This window comes from Ctenopharyngodon idella, chromosome 8 (assembly GCF_019924925.1).
Source record: "Ctenopharyngodon idella isolate HZGC_01 chromosome 8, HZGC01, whole genome shotgun sequence".
Lineage (NCBI taxonomy): Eukaryota > Metazoa > Chordata > Actinopteri > Cypriniformes > Xenocyprididae > Ctenopharyngodon > Ctenopharyngodon idella.
In genome coordinates this window covers 26311255-26328399 of record NC_067227.1, presented here as the reverse complement: position 1 = coordinate 26328399, position 17145 = coordinate 26311255, and the positions used below count along the sequence as shown (strand labels likewise).

General features: G+C 37.6%; 2 protein-coding genes across 4 annotated transcripts in view; both read left to right on the top strand.

Moving 5' to 3' along the window:
• Positions 1-6846, top strand: part of soat1 (sterol O-acyltransferase 1) — a 10911-nt gene extending 4065 nt beyond the window's left edge. The window contains exons 4-16 of one of the 2 annotated variants that reach the window (XM_051902111.1): positions 520-665; positions 875-934; positions 1174-1281; positions 2405-2687; positions 2878-2956; positions 3037-3118; positions 3313-3358; positions 3478-3607; positions 3790-3887; positions 4103-4201; positions 4774-4909; positions 5201-5346; positions 5450-6846. In XM_051902111.1, coding sequence (XP_051758071.1) covers positions 520-665; positions 875-934; positions 1174-1281; positions 2405-2687; positions 2878-2956; positions 3037-3118; positions 3313-3358; positions 3478-3607; positions 3790-3887; positions 4103-4201; positions 4774-4909; positions 5201-5346; positions 5450-5527 — 1491 coding nt within the window. In that variant the 3' untranslated portion in view covers positions 5528-6846. The remainder of the gene's footprint in view (positions 1-519; positions 666-874; positions 935-1173; positions 1282-2404; positions 2688-2877; positions 2957-3036; positions 3119-3312; positions 3359-3477; positions 3608-3789; positions 3888-4102; positions 4202-4773; positions 4910-5200; positions 5347-5449) is intronic. The other variant, XR_007931178.1, reaches the window with a different exon arrangement.
• A 1271-nt stretch (positions 6847-8117) lies between these two features.
• The window catches only part of abl2 (c-abl oncogene 2, non-receptor tyrosine kinase), a 33134-nt gene continuing 24106 nt past the window's right edge, over positions 8118-17145 (top strand). The window contains exon 1 of one of the 2 annotated variants that reach the window (XM_051902106.1): positions 8118-8864. In XM_051902106.1, coding sequence (XP_051758066.1) covers positions 8621-8864 — 244 coding nt within the window. In that variant the 5' untranslated portion in view covers positions 8118-8620. The remainder of the gene's footprint in view (positions 8865-17145) is intronic. The other variant, XM_051902109.1, reaches the window with a different exon arrangement.

The window sequence follows — 17145 nt, the reverse complement described above, 5'->3', positions numbered from 1 at the left end:
AGTAAGTGCTTGTAAAGGTTACAGGAAGTGTAGATAGAATAAGGAAGGATGTGGGACAGTGAGGTTATTCAGCAACACGTTGGGAAAATATGATATCCTTGTGTGTGACATCTTCAGTACACTTTAATACAATAGACACCTTTTATTACAAGTACAACCAAAGGATTAAATTTTAGAATTAATTCAAATTACAGACCTCCAATGTATTGTGTGAACAGTTCAATCTCCTTGTTTTTTGTCTGTGTGATCAAGTTTAGTATCCTTAAAAGTTTCTTAGACAAACAAGACTTTCATTTGTCTCCTTTAAGAGCAGCCACAGTCAAAACAAAATGACCGTGACAGCTTGAGTTATCACATGAGACCGGATTTTCCGGCTGAATTACTGATATCTTCTGGATATGATGTGTTGAGCTTCAAAGACCTTCTGCAAATATTCTGTTCTTGTTTGTAAGACCCTCCTTAGATAAATAAGAGACTAGTTGTTTTGTTTTTACTGTTTGTTTTTTTTTTTTTTTTCAGCATTTGAAGGCAGACCTGATGAGGCAGTTTGACACTCAAGTGAATGAGTTCATGGACAGCCTGATAGAGGAGTCTGCCAGTCTGGGTTCATCCCATGTGAGCACAGTCTTTCAGTCTCTCTCAGATAAGGAGAAAAGCAAACTCAGGTACTGAAATCACGCACAAACCGAATTACAATGAGTGCCATGGCTGGCTAGTACACTTTATTGTTCTCATTTGCTGCCATTCAACTGCAAATCAGCTTGAATTCACTGCATTTGTGATTTCTTTCCCATTGCATGTTATTGTTACATCAGCACATCAGTGCTTTTATTTCTGTTGTCTAACCTTTTCATCTTCCTCTCTACTCCTGTAGGCATACGCAACCTTCCCAAGTCCAAAGCAAGCAGTTTGTGATTCGTCGATCCCTGTTAGAGTGAGTCATGGGTGTATTTTCTCTGAGATCTTGCACTGATATGCGTGTAATCTGAGATTTGTTTCTGTCTTGTTTCCGAGATATGGCTTTCATTTGATTAGCTGACCTAAATTAACCTGTTTTTTTATATCACAATTCTGGATTTAGTATTTAGTGTTTAATCAGGAAAACTGTGTGGCCATTCATACTACAAATGATATTTGTTCAGTAATAGTGCTTATTAAACTATTTTTCTGCAGTGATCTGTTTGAGGTGAACCACATCCGCACCATCTATCACATGTTCATCGCCCTCCTCATCCTCTTCATCTTCAGCACGCTCGTCGTGGACTTCATCGATGAGGGCAGGTTAGGTCAACACACATCAATACAGTTTGCTTCAGTTTTTGAGATGGCAACCTTGTTTGAAATGTTAAAGTTCTGACCTTGCCAACAGTGTGGTTTCATACATTCATAATGCTTTTGTTTTTTTTAAGTTATGAAGAGGAATATTTTGTCTTCACAAGCACAATGTTTGCAAGGTCTTCTAAATGAATGAAAATGAGCTCTGGAACGATTCGATATGTACTTCTGCTTATAGAGGCCCAAACATATTAAAAATAAATGGATGGATGGATGTAATAAGAGATTTTTCATGTATTTCTATATTTATTTATTTTTGCATCCATTTATTGTTTTATTCCCACGTGTATTTATTTCCATATTCATTTAGTTTGTCTATCTGTTGCTCTATTATGTCACTCTGTCGCTCTATCGCTCTCTGTCATTCTGTCGCTCTGTCTGTCGCTCTATCTGTCGCTCTATTGCTCTCTGTCGTTCTGTCACTATCTATTGTTCTGTCGCTCTCTGTCGTTCTGTCGCTCTATCTGTTGCTCTGTCGCTCTCTGTTGTTCTGTCGCTCTATCCATTGTTCTGTCACTCTATCTGTCGCTCTATCGCTCTGTCGTTCTGTTGCTCTATCTGTCGTTCTATCGCTCTGTCGTTCTGTTGCTCTATCTGTCGTTCTGTCGCTCTGTTGTTCTGTCACTCTGTCTATTGTTCTGTCGCTCTATCTGTCGCTCTTGCTCTCTGTCATTCTGTCGCTCTGTCGCTCTTGCGCTCTGTCATTCTGTTGCTCTATCTGTCGCTCTGTCGTTCTGTTGCTCTATCTGTCGCTCGATCTATTGTTCTGTCACTCTTTGTCATTCTGTCGCTCTATCCATTGTTCTGTCGCTTTATCTGTCACTCTATCTATCTATCTATCTATCTATTGTTTGATTGCTCTATCTGTCATACTATCGGTTTTTCTATTGCTCTATCATTCTGTCGCTCTACCAGTTTATTGCTCTATCTACCTATTTATCGCTCTATTTATTGCTCTGATTGATCTGTCTGTCTGTCTTTGCAGTAAAGTGATACAGGAGGAGATGCACTAATTTGTGTAAAGTGCAAAAATCTTTCTTTCTTGCACTCTCTCTCTCTCTCTCTCTAGACTGGTGCTTGAGTTTGACCTGTTGGTGTACGCGTTTGGCCAGTTCCCCCTAGTGGTTGTCACGTGGATGTGTATGTTACTGTCCTCCCTTGTGGTTCCATATGTACTGCTCAGTGTCTGGGCCAGCGTCTACCCCACGTCAAACTATCGGGCCTTATGGACAGTGCTGGCCGGTTCTCTCTTGCTGCTGTACCAGGGGCTGTGTTTGGGTTTCCTACCTACATATGTGGTGCTGAAGAATGGCCTTCCCCCTGCTTCATGCTTCATACTTATTCTAGAACAGGTACTCTAGTAACCATAGCAACAGGGTTATTTTTATATCACTCCATTACTCTATTTTCTGCATTTGTGTGTTTATTTGAATGTGTTGCTAGTCAGAAATCTAATAATGTATGAAGGTAGAGTTTGAATGTAAGGTTTATTTTAATTTTACTGCTGAATTTAATTGTTGCTGTTGTTTTTGTTGTAAACAGGTGCGGCTGATGATGAAGGCTCACTCTTTCATCAGGGAAAATGTGCCAAGAGTACGATCCTTAGAACGAAACAAAACAAGTAAGATCTTTACTTAACATATATAGAAATAAACCTTCTGGTTTATTTTGTCTTTTTCTTATCTTTTTGTCCCCCTTCAGATTCTGTTGCTGTACCTCAGTTTACCCAGTACATTTACTTTCTCTTTGCACCCACTCTAATATACAGAGACAATTATCCACGGTAAGACTGACTGCTATTGGTTTTATGGAAAAAAAGAATTATAATTTAAAAATTCATAGCATGTATAAATGCTAATAAATAAATATTGTATTCATGTAAATAATACATTTATTTAATAATTAAAAATATATGTTAAGAGAGTATGTTTTGATTTCACGCTGACTGTGAGCACTTATTTTGCTTTGTCTTTGTAGAAATCCTTGTATTCGGTGGGGTTATGTGGCTACAAAGTTTTTGCAGGTGGGTTCTTGGGTATTTGTTTATGTTGTGATTTTTATAAACATTTATTTCAAGACTTGGTGAATGTAATGTTGAGATCTTGAATTCATTTTTTTTTTTCTTTTCCTGTGTCGTTCCAGGTGCTGGGGTGTTTGTTTTATGCGTATTACATATTTGTGCGGCTGTGTATCCCTCAGTTTCGCAGTATCAGTATGCAGCTCTTTGACCTGAGGGCCATGGTGTTGTGTGTCTTCAACTCTATACTGCCAGGTATCATGTCAGCGGGGCCACTTTATTTAGTTGTAGCACATCTTCTCATTCCTTTATATTGATAAGATATGTAGATAAGAATTGTAATTAAGAGTACACACTGAGAAGGGTCACAAATGTAGTAGAAATGTGCACAAAAGAAATGCAGTTTGTGTGATGATGATATTGTCCCATATCTGTAGGAGTGCTGGTGCTTTTCTTGGCGTTCTTTGCCTTTCTGCATTGCTGGCTTAACGCATTTGCTGAAATGCTACGATTTGGAGACAGAATGTTTTATAAGGTACAGACAGCACCAACAGACTCAAGAAAGGGTCCCGTGTGCCCTATATTTAATTTCAGAAATATAGACACTTGTATCTTATAGACTTTGTTGTAGAGTTATTTTTATATGTTCCACATAAGAACTGCTTAATTTAGCATTTCATCTTTTTTTTTTTTTTTTTTAAATGTTCCCATTATGCAATTTGTTCTTTGAATAATGTGCTTTTACTCTAGGACTGGTGGAACTCCACTTCATTTGCTAACTATTACCGCACATGGAATGTTGTAGTTCATGACTGGCTTTATTATTATGTCTACAGGGACTTCCTGTGGGTAAGTCATCAGTTGAAAATGTGTTCTATCTATCTATCTATCTATCTATCTATCTATCTATCTATCTATCTAAATTTAATTAATTTTATTTTAATTAATTAATTTAATTTAAATTATTTTTTATTTTATTTAAAATATTCTTTATTTATTTTAATTTATTTTAATTTTAATTTTATTTTATTCATTTTAATTATTTAATTTATTTAATTTAATTTAATTTTTATTAATGTATTTCATTTTATTTATTATAATCTATTTATAATTTTCATTAAGATTTTTTTTTTCATTTAAATATTTACATTATAATATATTTTTTATATATAATTGTATTTAATTGGCTATATATATATATATATATATATATTAGTGCACTGTCTAAAAAAAAAATCATCCAGTAATTACAAATGACTGGAACAGTCATGGAAATTCATTGGTTGGCCCCCTTTGATGATGGCCCTGTGTTGTACTGTATTTTATTTTAAAAATCTTATTTGAATGAACTCAGGAATTTGTTTGAAAATTTGACCAAATGTGCATCAAGCCAAACCAAGTTTGATCATCCACTTCTACAGATGACACAGAAGCGATTCCGTGCGGCGGCCATGTTAGTTGTTTTTACCGTGTCTGCTGTTGTGCACGAGTATGTTCTGGCCATCTGCTTTGGCTTCTTCTATCCCGTCCTGTTCTGCCTCTTCATGTGCTTCGGAAGTAAGAACCTCATTTACTACATGAGCATGGCAAATATCCCTGCTAAAAAAACCCTGATAGTCTTAGCAGGTTTAAGCTGGTCTTACAGTTGCCCAAGCTGGTGTTTAGTTGGTCAGCAGCTGGTCTACCAAAAACCATTCAGACAGACCAATTTAACCAGCTTGGCCAGGCTGGGATGCCAGATAACCACCTAGAAATGGGTCTAAGCTTCAGTTAAAATGACTCTGTTTTTCCATCACTGATTAACATGACAAAACCTAAATATATGTAATCCTCTCATATTTCTCTTAGTGGCGTTTAACTTCGTTCTTCATGACCGAAGAAAAGGGCCGATCTGGAATGTGATCATGTGGACTGCGCTGTTCTTGGGACAGGGGGTTCTCATCTGCTTGTACTCTCAGGAGTGGTACGCTCGGCGCTACTGCTCCATTGAAGAGGTAAACAAAGGGCTGGTGCCTGGTGTAAAATATATATTTATCTGTGAATGTAGTTTATTGTGGATTTATACATATATATGTGGTTTCCTTTTTGTTTCCTCAGCCCTCTTTCATAGACTTGCTGAAGCCTCGATCTTGGACTTGTTATCCACAGACTAAAACTGCTGTGTTCGCTCACTAAGCCACACCTCCAGCTGCCAGATGAATGTGATTCATACTGGATGAAGGGAGCACAACTTATTTTGGAACTTTTTTAGCATTCTGTAGGTATTGCACTATGACCAAACAAAGTGAAAAGTGACAATCTTATTTTATAATCATGAAGACAATGTTTTACAAAGAGGCCTTGGATATTTTATTTGTTGAGATCATAATATTTATGATAACATCTGTAACAGAATGTAGAATATCTATAATGTGCAAAATCAAATTTATAAGCGACAGTTTAGTTAGTGTTTGACAATCTATTTTAGGTTATGTCTGATCTGGCTAAAGAGATTCTATTTTTAGAAGGCTTTGTGATGTCATAAAGTTGATATCAGATCATAAATGTGTTTTGTGTACTGCCACTTCTTAGATAGTGTTTGATTATTGTGGTGTTATTCCAGTACTTGAAGAGTATAGATGTGGCACATTTGTACCAGTTTTGCCTGGACCTCACAAAATTCTAGAATGTTTACAAGCGGGGTTGTGAATTCTAAAACCCAAGTGGATTTATTTTATGTGCCATACTGCTGTGAAACACCATTGTTTACTTCTTACCTTTCATTCCTAGAGTTTTAATTAAAATGACTAAAATTAAAATGGGGAAGTTCTCCATTCTGCCAATTTTATTTACTTTAGTTACTGTTTTTAAGAGTTAGACTGGTAGCCTGGACTAAGAGTTCTGGATATTTAGACTTTTTTTGTTCCTAAAGCTGAACTAATTGGATACTAATTTAAAAGCCATGATTTAGAAATTATTTTTTTATCACAAGATAGGGTATCATCAGATGTTTGGAAGTGTTGAGGTGTTGCAGCTGGCTGCATGTGATCTTTGTGTTATTACATGGTTTTCAAGCACAATCCCTTTATTAGTTATGAATTATTGTTAGGTACACTACCAGGATTTATTTTAAAAACTACGACATTTTGAATGTCATTTATCAGTGCAAAAAAATTAAGTATATTTATAAAAAAAAGTACCTGCAATAACTGTGATGACCAGCAGGTGGTGGTGGAGAGTTAAATGTTAGGACTACTGTGTGTCTGTACAAGCAAGGCATTTAGATTTTTTTTTTTTTTCGACACCTGTTATGTAAATGATTTGTAATTTCCAGAATAGTCGATGACTGTAATTTTCATGACAAAAAACGTGATCAATGTTTTGGAATAATTAAAACAGATGCCATATTTTTAAACTAATTTTCATCATAATTTATTTTGTGAAATGTCCAGTTCGTAGGCTGTCCCAGCATGATCTGTAATGGACAAATAAACAGTTTCACTGACTTCAGTGTAGTTTGCTTGTACGTTTTGTATTTTGTATTGTGTTGTGTCTAATAGGTATGTTTCATGTGGCTTGACTACATAAATAGTAAAGGTGGGTGAATCTTCTGTCTGTGTGACACACACAACTCATGCGCACAGAAAGCCTCTTCAGACAGTGCTTGCATAGACAAAAACACACAAAATTATGCCAAAATGCCTCGAGTATCCTCCCATGCACACAAGTTAAATGAGTTGAATGAAGTCTTAAATGAGCAAAACACATTCTGCTCTTGACTGAATGACATGTGTAGCTATAATAAGGATTCATTTATATTAAATTTATAATTTATGCAGTAAAGACTGTGAAGTGTTTGATAACTTTATTCATTTTCTGTATATATCCTACCTGTTAGACCTACCTGAAAATCTTAAAGCACAGTTTACAAGGTTACAACATTTTGTCCGTTTTAACAGGGCAAGTAATAATCTTAACCAGTCCGGCCAATAGGAAAAATTTAGCCCTGATGAAGGACACAGGTAAATGTGACATTTATTATAATGGGTTTATGTGAAGATTGTTTTAAGTTCACTTAAATTAAAAGTTGTTATATTTTTTTAAAGCCTAATAAATGTTAAAAATCGATAGCTTTCAACTATACTGTAATGAGGAATACCTATAGTTAATAGCTAAAATTGAGAGGGAAATATATTTATAGAGACATCATTGGTACTATCGGTGATACTGGCCTTTTTTTTTTTTTTTTTTTTTTTTTTTTAAATGCCATTAAACAATTATTTAAAATAGCCGCTACTGTCTTTGTTGTTTCTACATTAATTTGGAAATTAAATGTGAAATTATATAAAAAATATAATGTTAATAATTTAACGTTAGGTGCGATTAATTAAAGGAAAAAAATGCGATTAATTAGTTACTTTTTTTTAATCGATTGACAGCACTACTCCAAATACATAAAATGGTCTGGCTCCGAATCATTATTTTACAAATGACAGATTAATAAACAATAGGCTACTGTAGTGTTTGGTATTAATTGAGAGCAAAACCTATTATTAGAGCATTTAATATTATTATTAAATATGATATTGATATATAAGTGAATTAGCATAATTTTCTTTATGTTGTTTTAGAAAGACACTTGTTTTACTGTACTGTTTAGATTATCGAGTTAGTATCGATAACATGTTATTCACTGTACATTATGAATGAACAACTCTTGGTTTTGCTTATGTTAATATTAATATTCAAGAGAGATATTTTGCATCACTACGATGATGATGTGCTGCGCGCTCTCCGTCATTGGCTCGTGCAGCGCACGCCACTGATTCTGCGGTAAAGATGGCGGCGGCGGAGGGGGCGCGCAGCGGCTGGAGCAGAACGGAACGACCCCAGACGGGTTCGTTTTAAGAGAAACAGTGCTGGGGGCAGGAGGATTGTACATTCCCGTTTAACAGAGCCGCTTATCCGGTGCCGTTTAGTAGAATTTAACGATTAGACAGTGTGTTGTTAGCTGTTAGGTGGTGGGTGGGTTCTATCGCTCGCTCTCATACACACACACACACATACTCACAGAGACTGCTAAGCTAAGCTAACGGAGCTCGGTCCGGTCCGGTAGAGGAGGAAGAGGAGGAAGAGGAGGAGGAGGGTGACCAAGAAAGGGAAGACTATCATCCCTAGCAGAACAGGCCGTCGTCCCGCGGTTCGTTCGTTGTGGGATGTGAGCGGTCCAAACGGACGGCGGGTCTTTCCACAGATCTGTGTTATTTTCCCACCCAGAACACTCGCAGGATGGGACAACAGGTAGGCCGCGTGGGAGAAGGGGCTTCCGCGGGGATTCAGACCCCACCGCAGGGGCAACCGCAGCAGGGCAGATCGAACCGGGCCAGCAGCTCCGGGAGGAGACCCCGAGACGGCGGCGGCGGCGGCGGCGGCAGCAGCAGCAACATCACAGGGACGCCACCGGGCAGAACTGCCGTCGCTGCAGCGAACATCATGCCGGATCCAGGAATCAATGTTTTCACCCTGCACTCAGGTATGAGCCCATTCAGCTGTTCATTTCGCAGGTTTCTGTCTTTGAGTCACTGGCAACATGCAAGTCATAGTCGGTAAAATGTGGAGCTGCTCTCCGGTGAGAAGTTGCGATAGATCCGTCAGGATAAGCGGAAATACTCCATGACTCTCAGGCTGTGTTGCAAAATCTGATCTGCTTATCTAGACAGTGTTATTTTGACACCATGAATGCGTCCAAACACTTCTTTCATGCCTTAACATGCTGTCTAGGAAGGCAACTCAGTAGGTTTTGTCTCACAACCTCAGAAATGTGGCTAATAAATGAGCTCAGGTCAGCCAGTTCGATCACCTTTTTCTTATAAACAACACTCGCTTTTATTTGACTTCGTTGAAACCATGGCCGTAACCCTGTCATGAATATTGGGGGGACCAAACCATTTTTTTATTTTTTTATTTGACATGGACGTGCACTATTAGACTGCTAAGACAGACCACCCTAAAATGTACCCTTTAAAACTTTTTTTCATCGTAGCTACACACACACAGCAGAGCATAATTGTCTCCCTCAATGTCTGTGGTGGTTACAGCCCTGGTAGAAACAGTTCATGAGTTTAACATGGGTTTTGTAAGTGGTCAGGCATGGGCAGTGTCTGGTCACCTTCCATTAGAACATTGTAGATTATGAAGGGTTGTTGTTGCTGTAGGTTGTAGGTTCAAACCCCAGTTTGAACCCCAGTATGTGTCAATCTGTGTACTAGCACTATAAACAGTGTAAAGACATCTAATTGCCACTTCAGAAGCGCTTCTGTGCCACCTTAAGTGTAAATTTGGCATTTGATGTTGAGGATTGTGTTTTTTTTTTTTTTTTTTTTTTAAGGGTAGTAACTCAACCGAGAAGGGGAAGTTCAGACACAATACTATCCTGACTGTAGAAATGCTATCTGATGACTGTTATTTGATAGGGATTGGCATTTATTGTCTCTTATAAAGCACTTGCTGGTGGGAAAGCTGCTGGGGAAGCCACTACTTTCTCGGATTTCGCTCGTGAGTGACTCATTTGTTTCAGGCTGTAACACAAAGCACATATTTTATCATAATACTGTTTGTGTGTCACGCAGATTTATTTTTTCTTAAATCTCATATTCAGGTGTTGTTTGTTGTGATTATTGTGACTGTGGCACATTGTTTGGGATTTCATTAGATGTGTGGTTTTCACTGCAAAGGAGTCAAGACATTGTCTTTAGCACTATTTGGATGGTGTTAGATGAACAGTGATGTCTGTTATCCATTACCCAGGAGTTGCGTTAGGTCTCCTTGGAGGCTCGTGCCCAGCGTTGGTCTGTTCTCCATAGGGTGGTTTGACAATGCCTACGAGGAGCTTGTCACATCTTGACAGTGAACCCTTCGGCTGGAAACACTGACATGTGATGGTTGCAGATGAGTTATTTTTACTCTCATCCCTTATAGCCAGACGTATAGCTGTGGCTGAAAGTCATCTGAATAATCAGGATAATTATTGTATGGTTACAGGCCTGTCTGTCATATACCAGTGGTGACTAACTGCTATGATAATCTTCATCAGACACACTTTATATTTAACAATGGAGACTAGAACATCTTATAATGCCTGATCTCCAATTATTTTACTTGGTCAAATCAGATTGTTTGGAACAAACACAGATTTTTTTTTTCTCTCCATAGCATAGTTAGTTGGATTTAAGGTTTCAAAATTCTGTGAATGTTCAAAGTGGGAAACTTTCCATGGGAATTAATGGGAATAAACTGGGGATTTGCAGAATTGCAGGTTAGCCTATATCAGGGAACCTAAAGGGTAGTTCACTCAAAAGTGAAACTTCTGTCGTTAATTACTCACCCTCATGTCGTTCCAAACCCATAAGACCTTCGTTCATCTTCAAAACACAAATGAAGATATTTTTGATGAAATCTGTGAGCTTTCTGGCCTCTGATAGACTGCAACGTTAATACCACTTTCAAGGCCCAGAAAGGTAGTAAAGACATCGTTAAAATAGTCCAAGTGACTACAGTGGTTCAGCCTTAATGTTATGAGAATACTTTTTGTGCGCAAAAAAAACAAAACAAGCAAAAATAATGACTTTATTCAACAATTTCTTCTCTTTCCTGTCTGTCTCCTATGCTGTTGACGTAGTAAACAGTGCAGCGCTTCCGTATTTTACGACAGAACTCCGACTCAGTATTGGTCGACGCGGTTCACGTGAGCATCACAACGCATGCGTGGGATGCTGACGCAGAAGCTAGCCAATAATGAGCCGGCATTCTGATGTAAAAAAAAAAAAAAAAAAAAAAAAAGGCATATGGGTTTGGAACAACATTGGGGTAAGTAAATAATGACAATTTTAAGTTTTCGATGAATTGCTCCTTTTTTTTTTTAAATTTTTTATTTATAAGTTATATTTATGGGCTTTTTATGCCTTTTATTTGGAGAGGACAGTAGAGAGCAGACAGGAAAGCATTGGGCAGAGAGGGGGGGTAGGATCAGCAAAGGACCTCGAGACGGGAATCGAACTCGGGTCGCCATGAACGCATTTGCGCCGTATGTCGACGCACTAACCACTAGGCTATCGACGCCGACGAATTGCTCCTTTTAACTCTTTCCACGGCAGACTTTCATGGCCCCCAGGATATTTTGTTATATGAATATCTGAACATGCAATATATATCAAAAGAAAGAACAGAGCCTCTGCTTTTAAACAACAAAAAAATATTCTAGCTTCATGCATTCTTTTTTATCAACACTTAAATGTGGGTAAGTTTCATAAAAAAGTAATATTTTGAACAAAAAGCAAAAAAAAATCGCATCGGATTCAGATTCAGTCCCATACCTCTTCTTGTGTTCAACAATTCATTCAGTAAAGTTAGGCATTTTGATTGATATGTAGGGTTGGGACAATACATCGATGCATTGTGAATCGAGAAATGATTCTGAATCGATTCTGATATTTTTTATGTATGTATCGTGATTATCTCTCGAATCGATTCTGTGAGCTTAGTTTTAACAGCAGATGAGCATTTGAGCATGCTGTCAAAAAATAGCCTAGAGCGCCATCTGCTGTTAAAAACTAAGCTCAGAATCGATTTGCGATGCATTTGGAAAATATCAGAAACGATCCACGAATCACGATGCTTCGATAGTATTGTTCCAGCCCTATTGATATGCTGTTTAATGTTTGATGATCGCGTTAGCTTATATATGTGTAAGCAATGCTTCAACCATTTGTTTCTGCTGCTTCTATGCTTGTTTTTGGATCCAGAGATTCTGTACTCTTTCAGAAGATGCATAACAGCACCCCCTACCATATAACAGTGAAAACATGGATTGCTGGATTGTGTCATAAATGACGGAAAAATTCTGTCAATGCCGGGGAAAGAGTTAATAGCTGGAGGATATACTGTAGAACTGTCATTAACATTCTGTTATATGACATCAACAGGAAGCTTCTTCACTGTTTGGTTTTGAAACTGCAGTGCGGTCATCACTCAGAGTCTGGTGACTACACAAAAGAATAGGGGGAGGTGGACTCCTCGATTTCCCAAAGCTTTTCTGCCCATATTGCATTTAGGACATCGACAGGTGACTCATCTCATGCTCAAAGCGAAATTCCGACAGATCCAGGACAATATTTATCTCTTTCATTGACTAGTAGAATTCCATCCAATACGACTGTGACGAATTGTGCTTAATTTAACCGTGTCATCAGACAGAGGGATAAATTAATAAATGAGTGGTCCTGTCTACGTTCTCCCATCCCCTGCCGACAGCCAATGAGTCAGCCCGTCGCCGCTCTGAGGTCACAGGGCTAGTTCCACACTCTCTTTATTTATTTATCAACTCTGTCCTGTACCAGCAGGCTTTTATTATTTCAGTAGGGTGGTGCAAAGTGCTGCCCTGAACTTAATGCAGTCCAAAGTGCCTAAAACGATTGATTTTTAGAGCTCAGAACAGTGCGGACCTTTAGTTGGCACACTATTAGTAGAAGACTAAATTTATAGATGAACTCTCGAAAGTTTCCTTTTTGTTTGTGTTTGTTCCATCATTGTATATATCATGCATTTCCAAGGTTTAGGAAAGTGACAAGCCACGAGGCTGTTCAATACAGTGATTTTACCATGGGATGTATTTGTGTTAACTTAATATAATGTTGGCATTTGGCAGCAGTTTCAAATGAGACTCATCCAAGCAGAATTCAGTCAGTCTGTTTAAAAAATATAAGAGAGAATATCATAGATAATTTGAGTATTTGGTGAAGTTATGGTTTTTGAGCTGTTTTGTTTCTGGTAAGCAGGCATAGTGCTGCTGTAATTGAGTTGTAATTACATTACATATCTCTTTCATCTCAGTTTGTCCTAAAGGATTGAGTGGACAGCGCTATGACACGTGTGAAATTCCCAGGATGTAAGATGATAGGAATTAAGGGCTAAATTATATTAAGCAATCCATTGTTTGATATTTGAGATAGATTTGAAGCAAAACAGCTGAGAAGAAGTTTTATAAAGTAGTCTCAAATTTCTCTCTGTCTTATTATGAAGACCTGATGGGACTTTTTTTGGCCCATGGTTCGATTCGGTTGTTTTTGCACCACTAGAGGTCATTAGAACACCACGATTTGTATCAATATTGATTTTATAGTTTTTTTTTAAAAAAGTGTTACTAGTTGGTAACACACTTGTGAATTGGATACTCATCTTTGTCTCATTGGTGAGATAGTGGGTGCCTGTGTTCTCGTAGACATCTGCTAATCCTGCTTCATTTTAACAGCCTTATCCGGTTCCATCCTCTCATTGCGTCCTTATTAAGGTCTGGATTAGATGACACACTGGAGTAATTCTTATGTGTTGGGGCGGTGATGGAGACTTTTCAGTTCAGCATCTTTCTCTGTTGCCTTTCTCTGTAGATCAGTGGTTTTCCATGCTTTTCACCTCAGGCCAGGAAAAAGGTGTCTTTGTTCTGTATCTGTTAGCATTTTCTGCTCTTTTTGGCCCTTGTTTGATGTCTGATGATGATGCAAGCGAATCATTGAATCGGTGTGTTTTGAACTGGTTCATTGAAATGGACAGTTTGAAGGAAATGCATGGAAATTAAATTGAACTTTGTAAATCTAATGTACCTTGCTCTGCAGAAAGTTCAATTTTTATGTTTTTTTTTTTCCTGCATTGAAAATTTTTTGGCTTATATAAATTGTTATATAGTAGTTAGGGGTGTATCGGTACATTTATTCGTCCCGAACTGTACGGTACGGATTTCACAGTTCCGTTCATACAGTTAGATGACGAATATAGTCAGTCACAGGCAATCCACACTACAATCCAGAAGGGGGCGCGCGGTAATGCAACACTGTTTGCTAACCACCACAACAGGAAAAACAGCAGAAGAACAGTGCATACGCGAATGACTGCTTGAAAACAAGTCTTCTAGATGCGCAGATAGAATGCATCTTTCTGAGTTCACGGACAAAGAAGTATACTTTAAAAGGCTCTCAACTGTGCAGAGTGGAGCACGGAAAATTAAGTATAGGAGGGTTGGGCTTAAAGGGTTAGTTCACCCAAAAAATGAAAATTATGTCATTAATTACTCACCCTCATGTCATTCCAAACCTGTAAGACCTTTTTTTTGATAAAATTCGATGGCTCAAGTGAGTGAAAGTAATTTCCACTTTCAGTGCCCAGAAAGGTACTAAAAACATATTTAAAACAGTTCATGTGACTACAGTGGTTCAACCTTAATGTTATGAAGTGACAAGAATACTTTTTGTGTGCCAAAAAAACCCAAAATAACGACTTAATTCAACAATATCTAGTGGTCTAGCTTTGAATGTTTACATATAGTTTAAGTGGAGCAAATTGTAACACTCCTAATGTACAAGTATTTTGTACTTTTATAACATGAGATGCTTTTTTTTTTTTTTTTTTATGTAGTTGATTGTCATTTTGTTTTTTTATCAGCCCTGCAAAAAAAATATGACCTATGCAAAAGTGCATTTTAATAGGCAGAAGTTAGTTAAAGGGATAGTTCACCCAAAAATGAAAAATTTGTCATCATTTACTCACCCTCATGTTGTTCCAAACCTGTATTAATTTCTTTCTTCTGTTGAAGATGATATTTTAAAGAATGTTGGTAACCATACGGTTGACGGCACCCATTGACTTCCATAGTATTTTTTTTTTTCCTATTATAGAAGTCAATGGGTGCCATCAATTGTCTGGTTACCAACATTCTTCAAAATATCTTCTTATGTGATCAACAGAAGAATGAAACTTACACAGGTTTGGAACAACTTGAGGTTGAGTAAGTAATGACAAAATTTTAATTTTTGGGTGAACGATCCCTTTAATAGTGAGAATTGGACCCTAAAACTAAAGTGTGAACATTTTTCTTATTGTTAGGGCTGGGCGATATGGCAAAAAAATAAAATCTTGAACGATTTTCAGAACGATTGACCGATTCTTGATTTCAATTTTTTTTTTTTTTTTTTTTTTTTTTTTCTCTACTGTTTAATTAGTCAACTTAAAAACTTAACTACAATACGATTTAAGTAACATTCTTTTTATTAACAATCTGGTTAAAAAAAAAGTTCCATTCCAAGTGCATCACACATGAAGTGATCAACATGGTGTAAATATAAAACAATTTGTTAAATATCTTTGCAGAAATATGCCTGAAATATGAAGGCAAATGTTGTACAAACTTACCTTAAACACATCCTATATGCTCAGAAATAATATAAGATAAGAAAATGCTAAATATTTCTTAGCCAAAAAGTAATAGCAATAAATAACACCAGTAATAGGCTATTAACAGCAAATGCTTTGTAAAAACAGAAAACAACAGCTTTCAGCCTGTCACCATCATGCAAACATGAAATATCAAACATACAGTAGTAGATCTTTACAGGTTTTTGCCTTCCATTGCGCTATTTGTCCTGTTGTTTTTATGTTTGGCGGACATGTTTAGGTGTTGCACTTGTGTCTCGCGTCTTTTGCAGCGTCTCACCCATGAAACGTCATTCTAAAAACACGGCAGTCAAGTTAAAAAAAAAAAAAAAAAAAGACATGTAAGCCTGCCTTTAATAACTCTGCCTTTTTTCTCATTCCACTGCCTGCGTCTCATTTTTATAACGCAATAACGCATTACTGAATGAACAGCCGCTTAAGACTAGTGATGTGTTCTACGCTCATAGAGCGTCACACGAGAGCGGTTAATCAGACGCGCCGGCGCCATCATGAGGTCGGATCATTTTCTTCTCCTAATACGGTTATCATTGCTGTATCGTCAACATGTCTAATTGTAACGCTTGCTAACCTTTTTATTCAAAATCGCGATTTCTCGATTTAAAAAATAATAAAATCGAGCCAAAACATTAAATTCGAATTAATCGGAAAAATCGCCCAGCCCTACTTATTGTACCGAAATCATACCGAACCTGTGACCCCCCCCCCCCAAAAAATGATTATTTTTGCCTTTTATTAGCAGTTCTGTAATGCAGCTTTGCATGTGCGTATGACTATGTATGGTTAAAAAACCTAAATAAAAAGTCCCTGCTTGGCCTTTCATTCTTGGTCATATACTCATCAAAGTAGTTCTAATCAATCCCAGTTGAATCCCATCCACAAAGAATAGCCTGTCTGAGCTCTACGATGTGTCTTGGAACACTGAATGAATAATCCCACAATTCAGTAGTGAAATCAGATGCGGACAGAGGGGAGATTAGGGTTAAATCCAGGAGATCTGCATTATCATCAGACGCATCCTAGCATCTGCTTAGTTTAAGTGTCATTGCCATTCCCTTTCCCTGCCTTTGTGCATTTTTATGTTGTGAATGTTTGGGTGTTTTTATTTATTTGAGGCGTCATGTTCACTCCACAGGAACTTTCTGAAACAGAGTGTTCCATTTCGCTAATAACATGCATTCACTGGGTTATATAATTTTATCACACCCTTGAGCTGTAGTACAGCTCATTTTCTATTGATAATGGATGTTTGAATTAAAACGTGTTATGATCTGTTTAGTATGGCATAGTTATATTCACTGAAAGTGTTGTCAACACCCAACAACCATGGTAGTTAAATAGATGATGCCTCCTTGGCGCTATTGAGGTCATGATGCGTGTTCAGACAGGACCCCCACAGCCTGCCAACACTTCCTGTTCGCAAGACCACTTGGCTGACTTAATCTATCCGTCTTATAATGGGTCTAGCCCACCAGGCTCATTAAATACTGAAGGCTTATGCTGTCTTATCTCTGAGACCGAGCGAATGCGTTCACCCT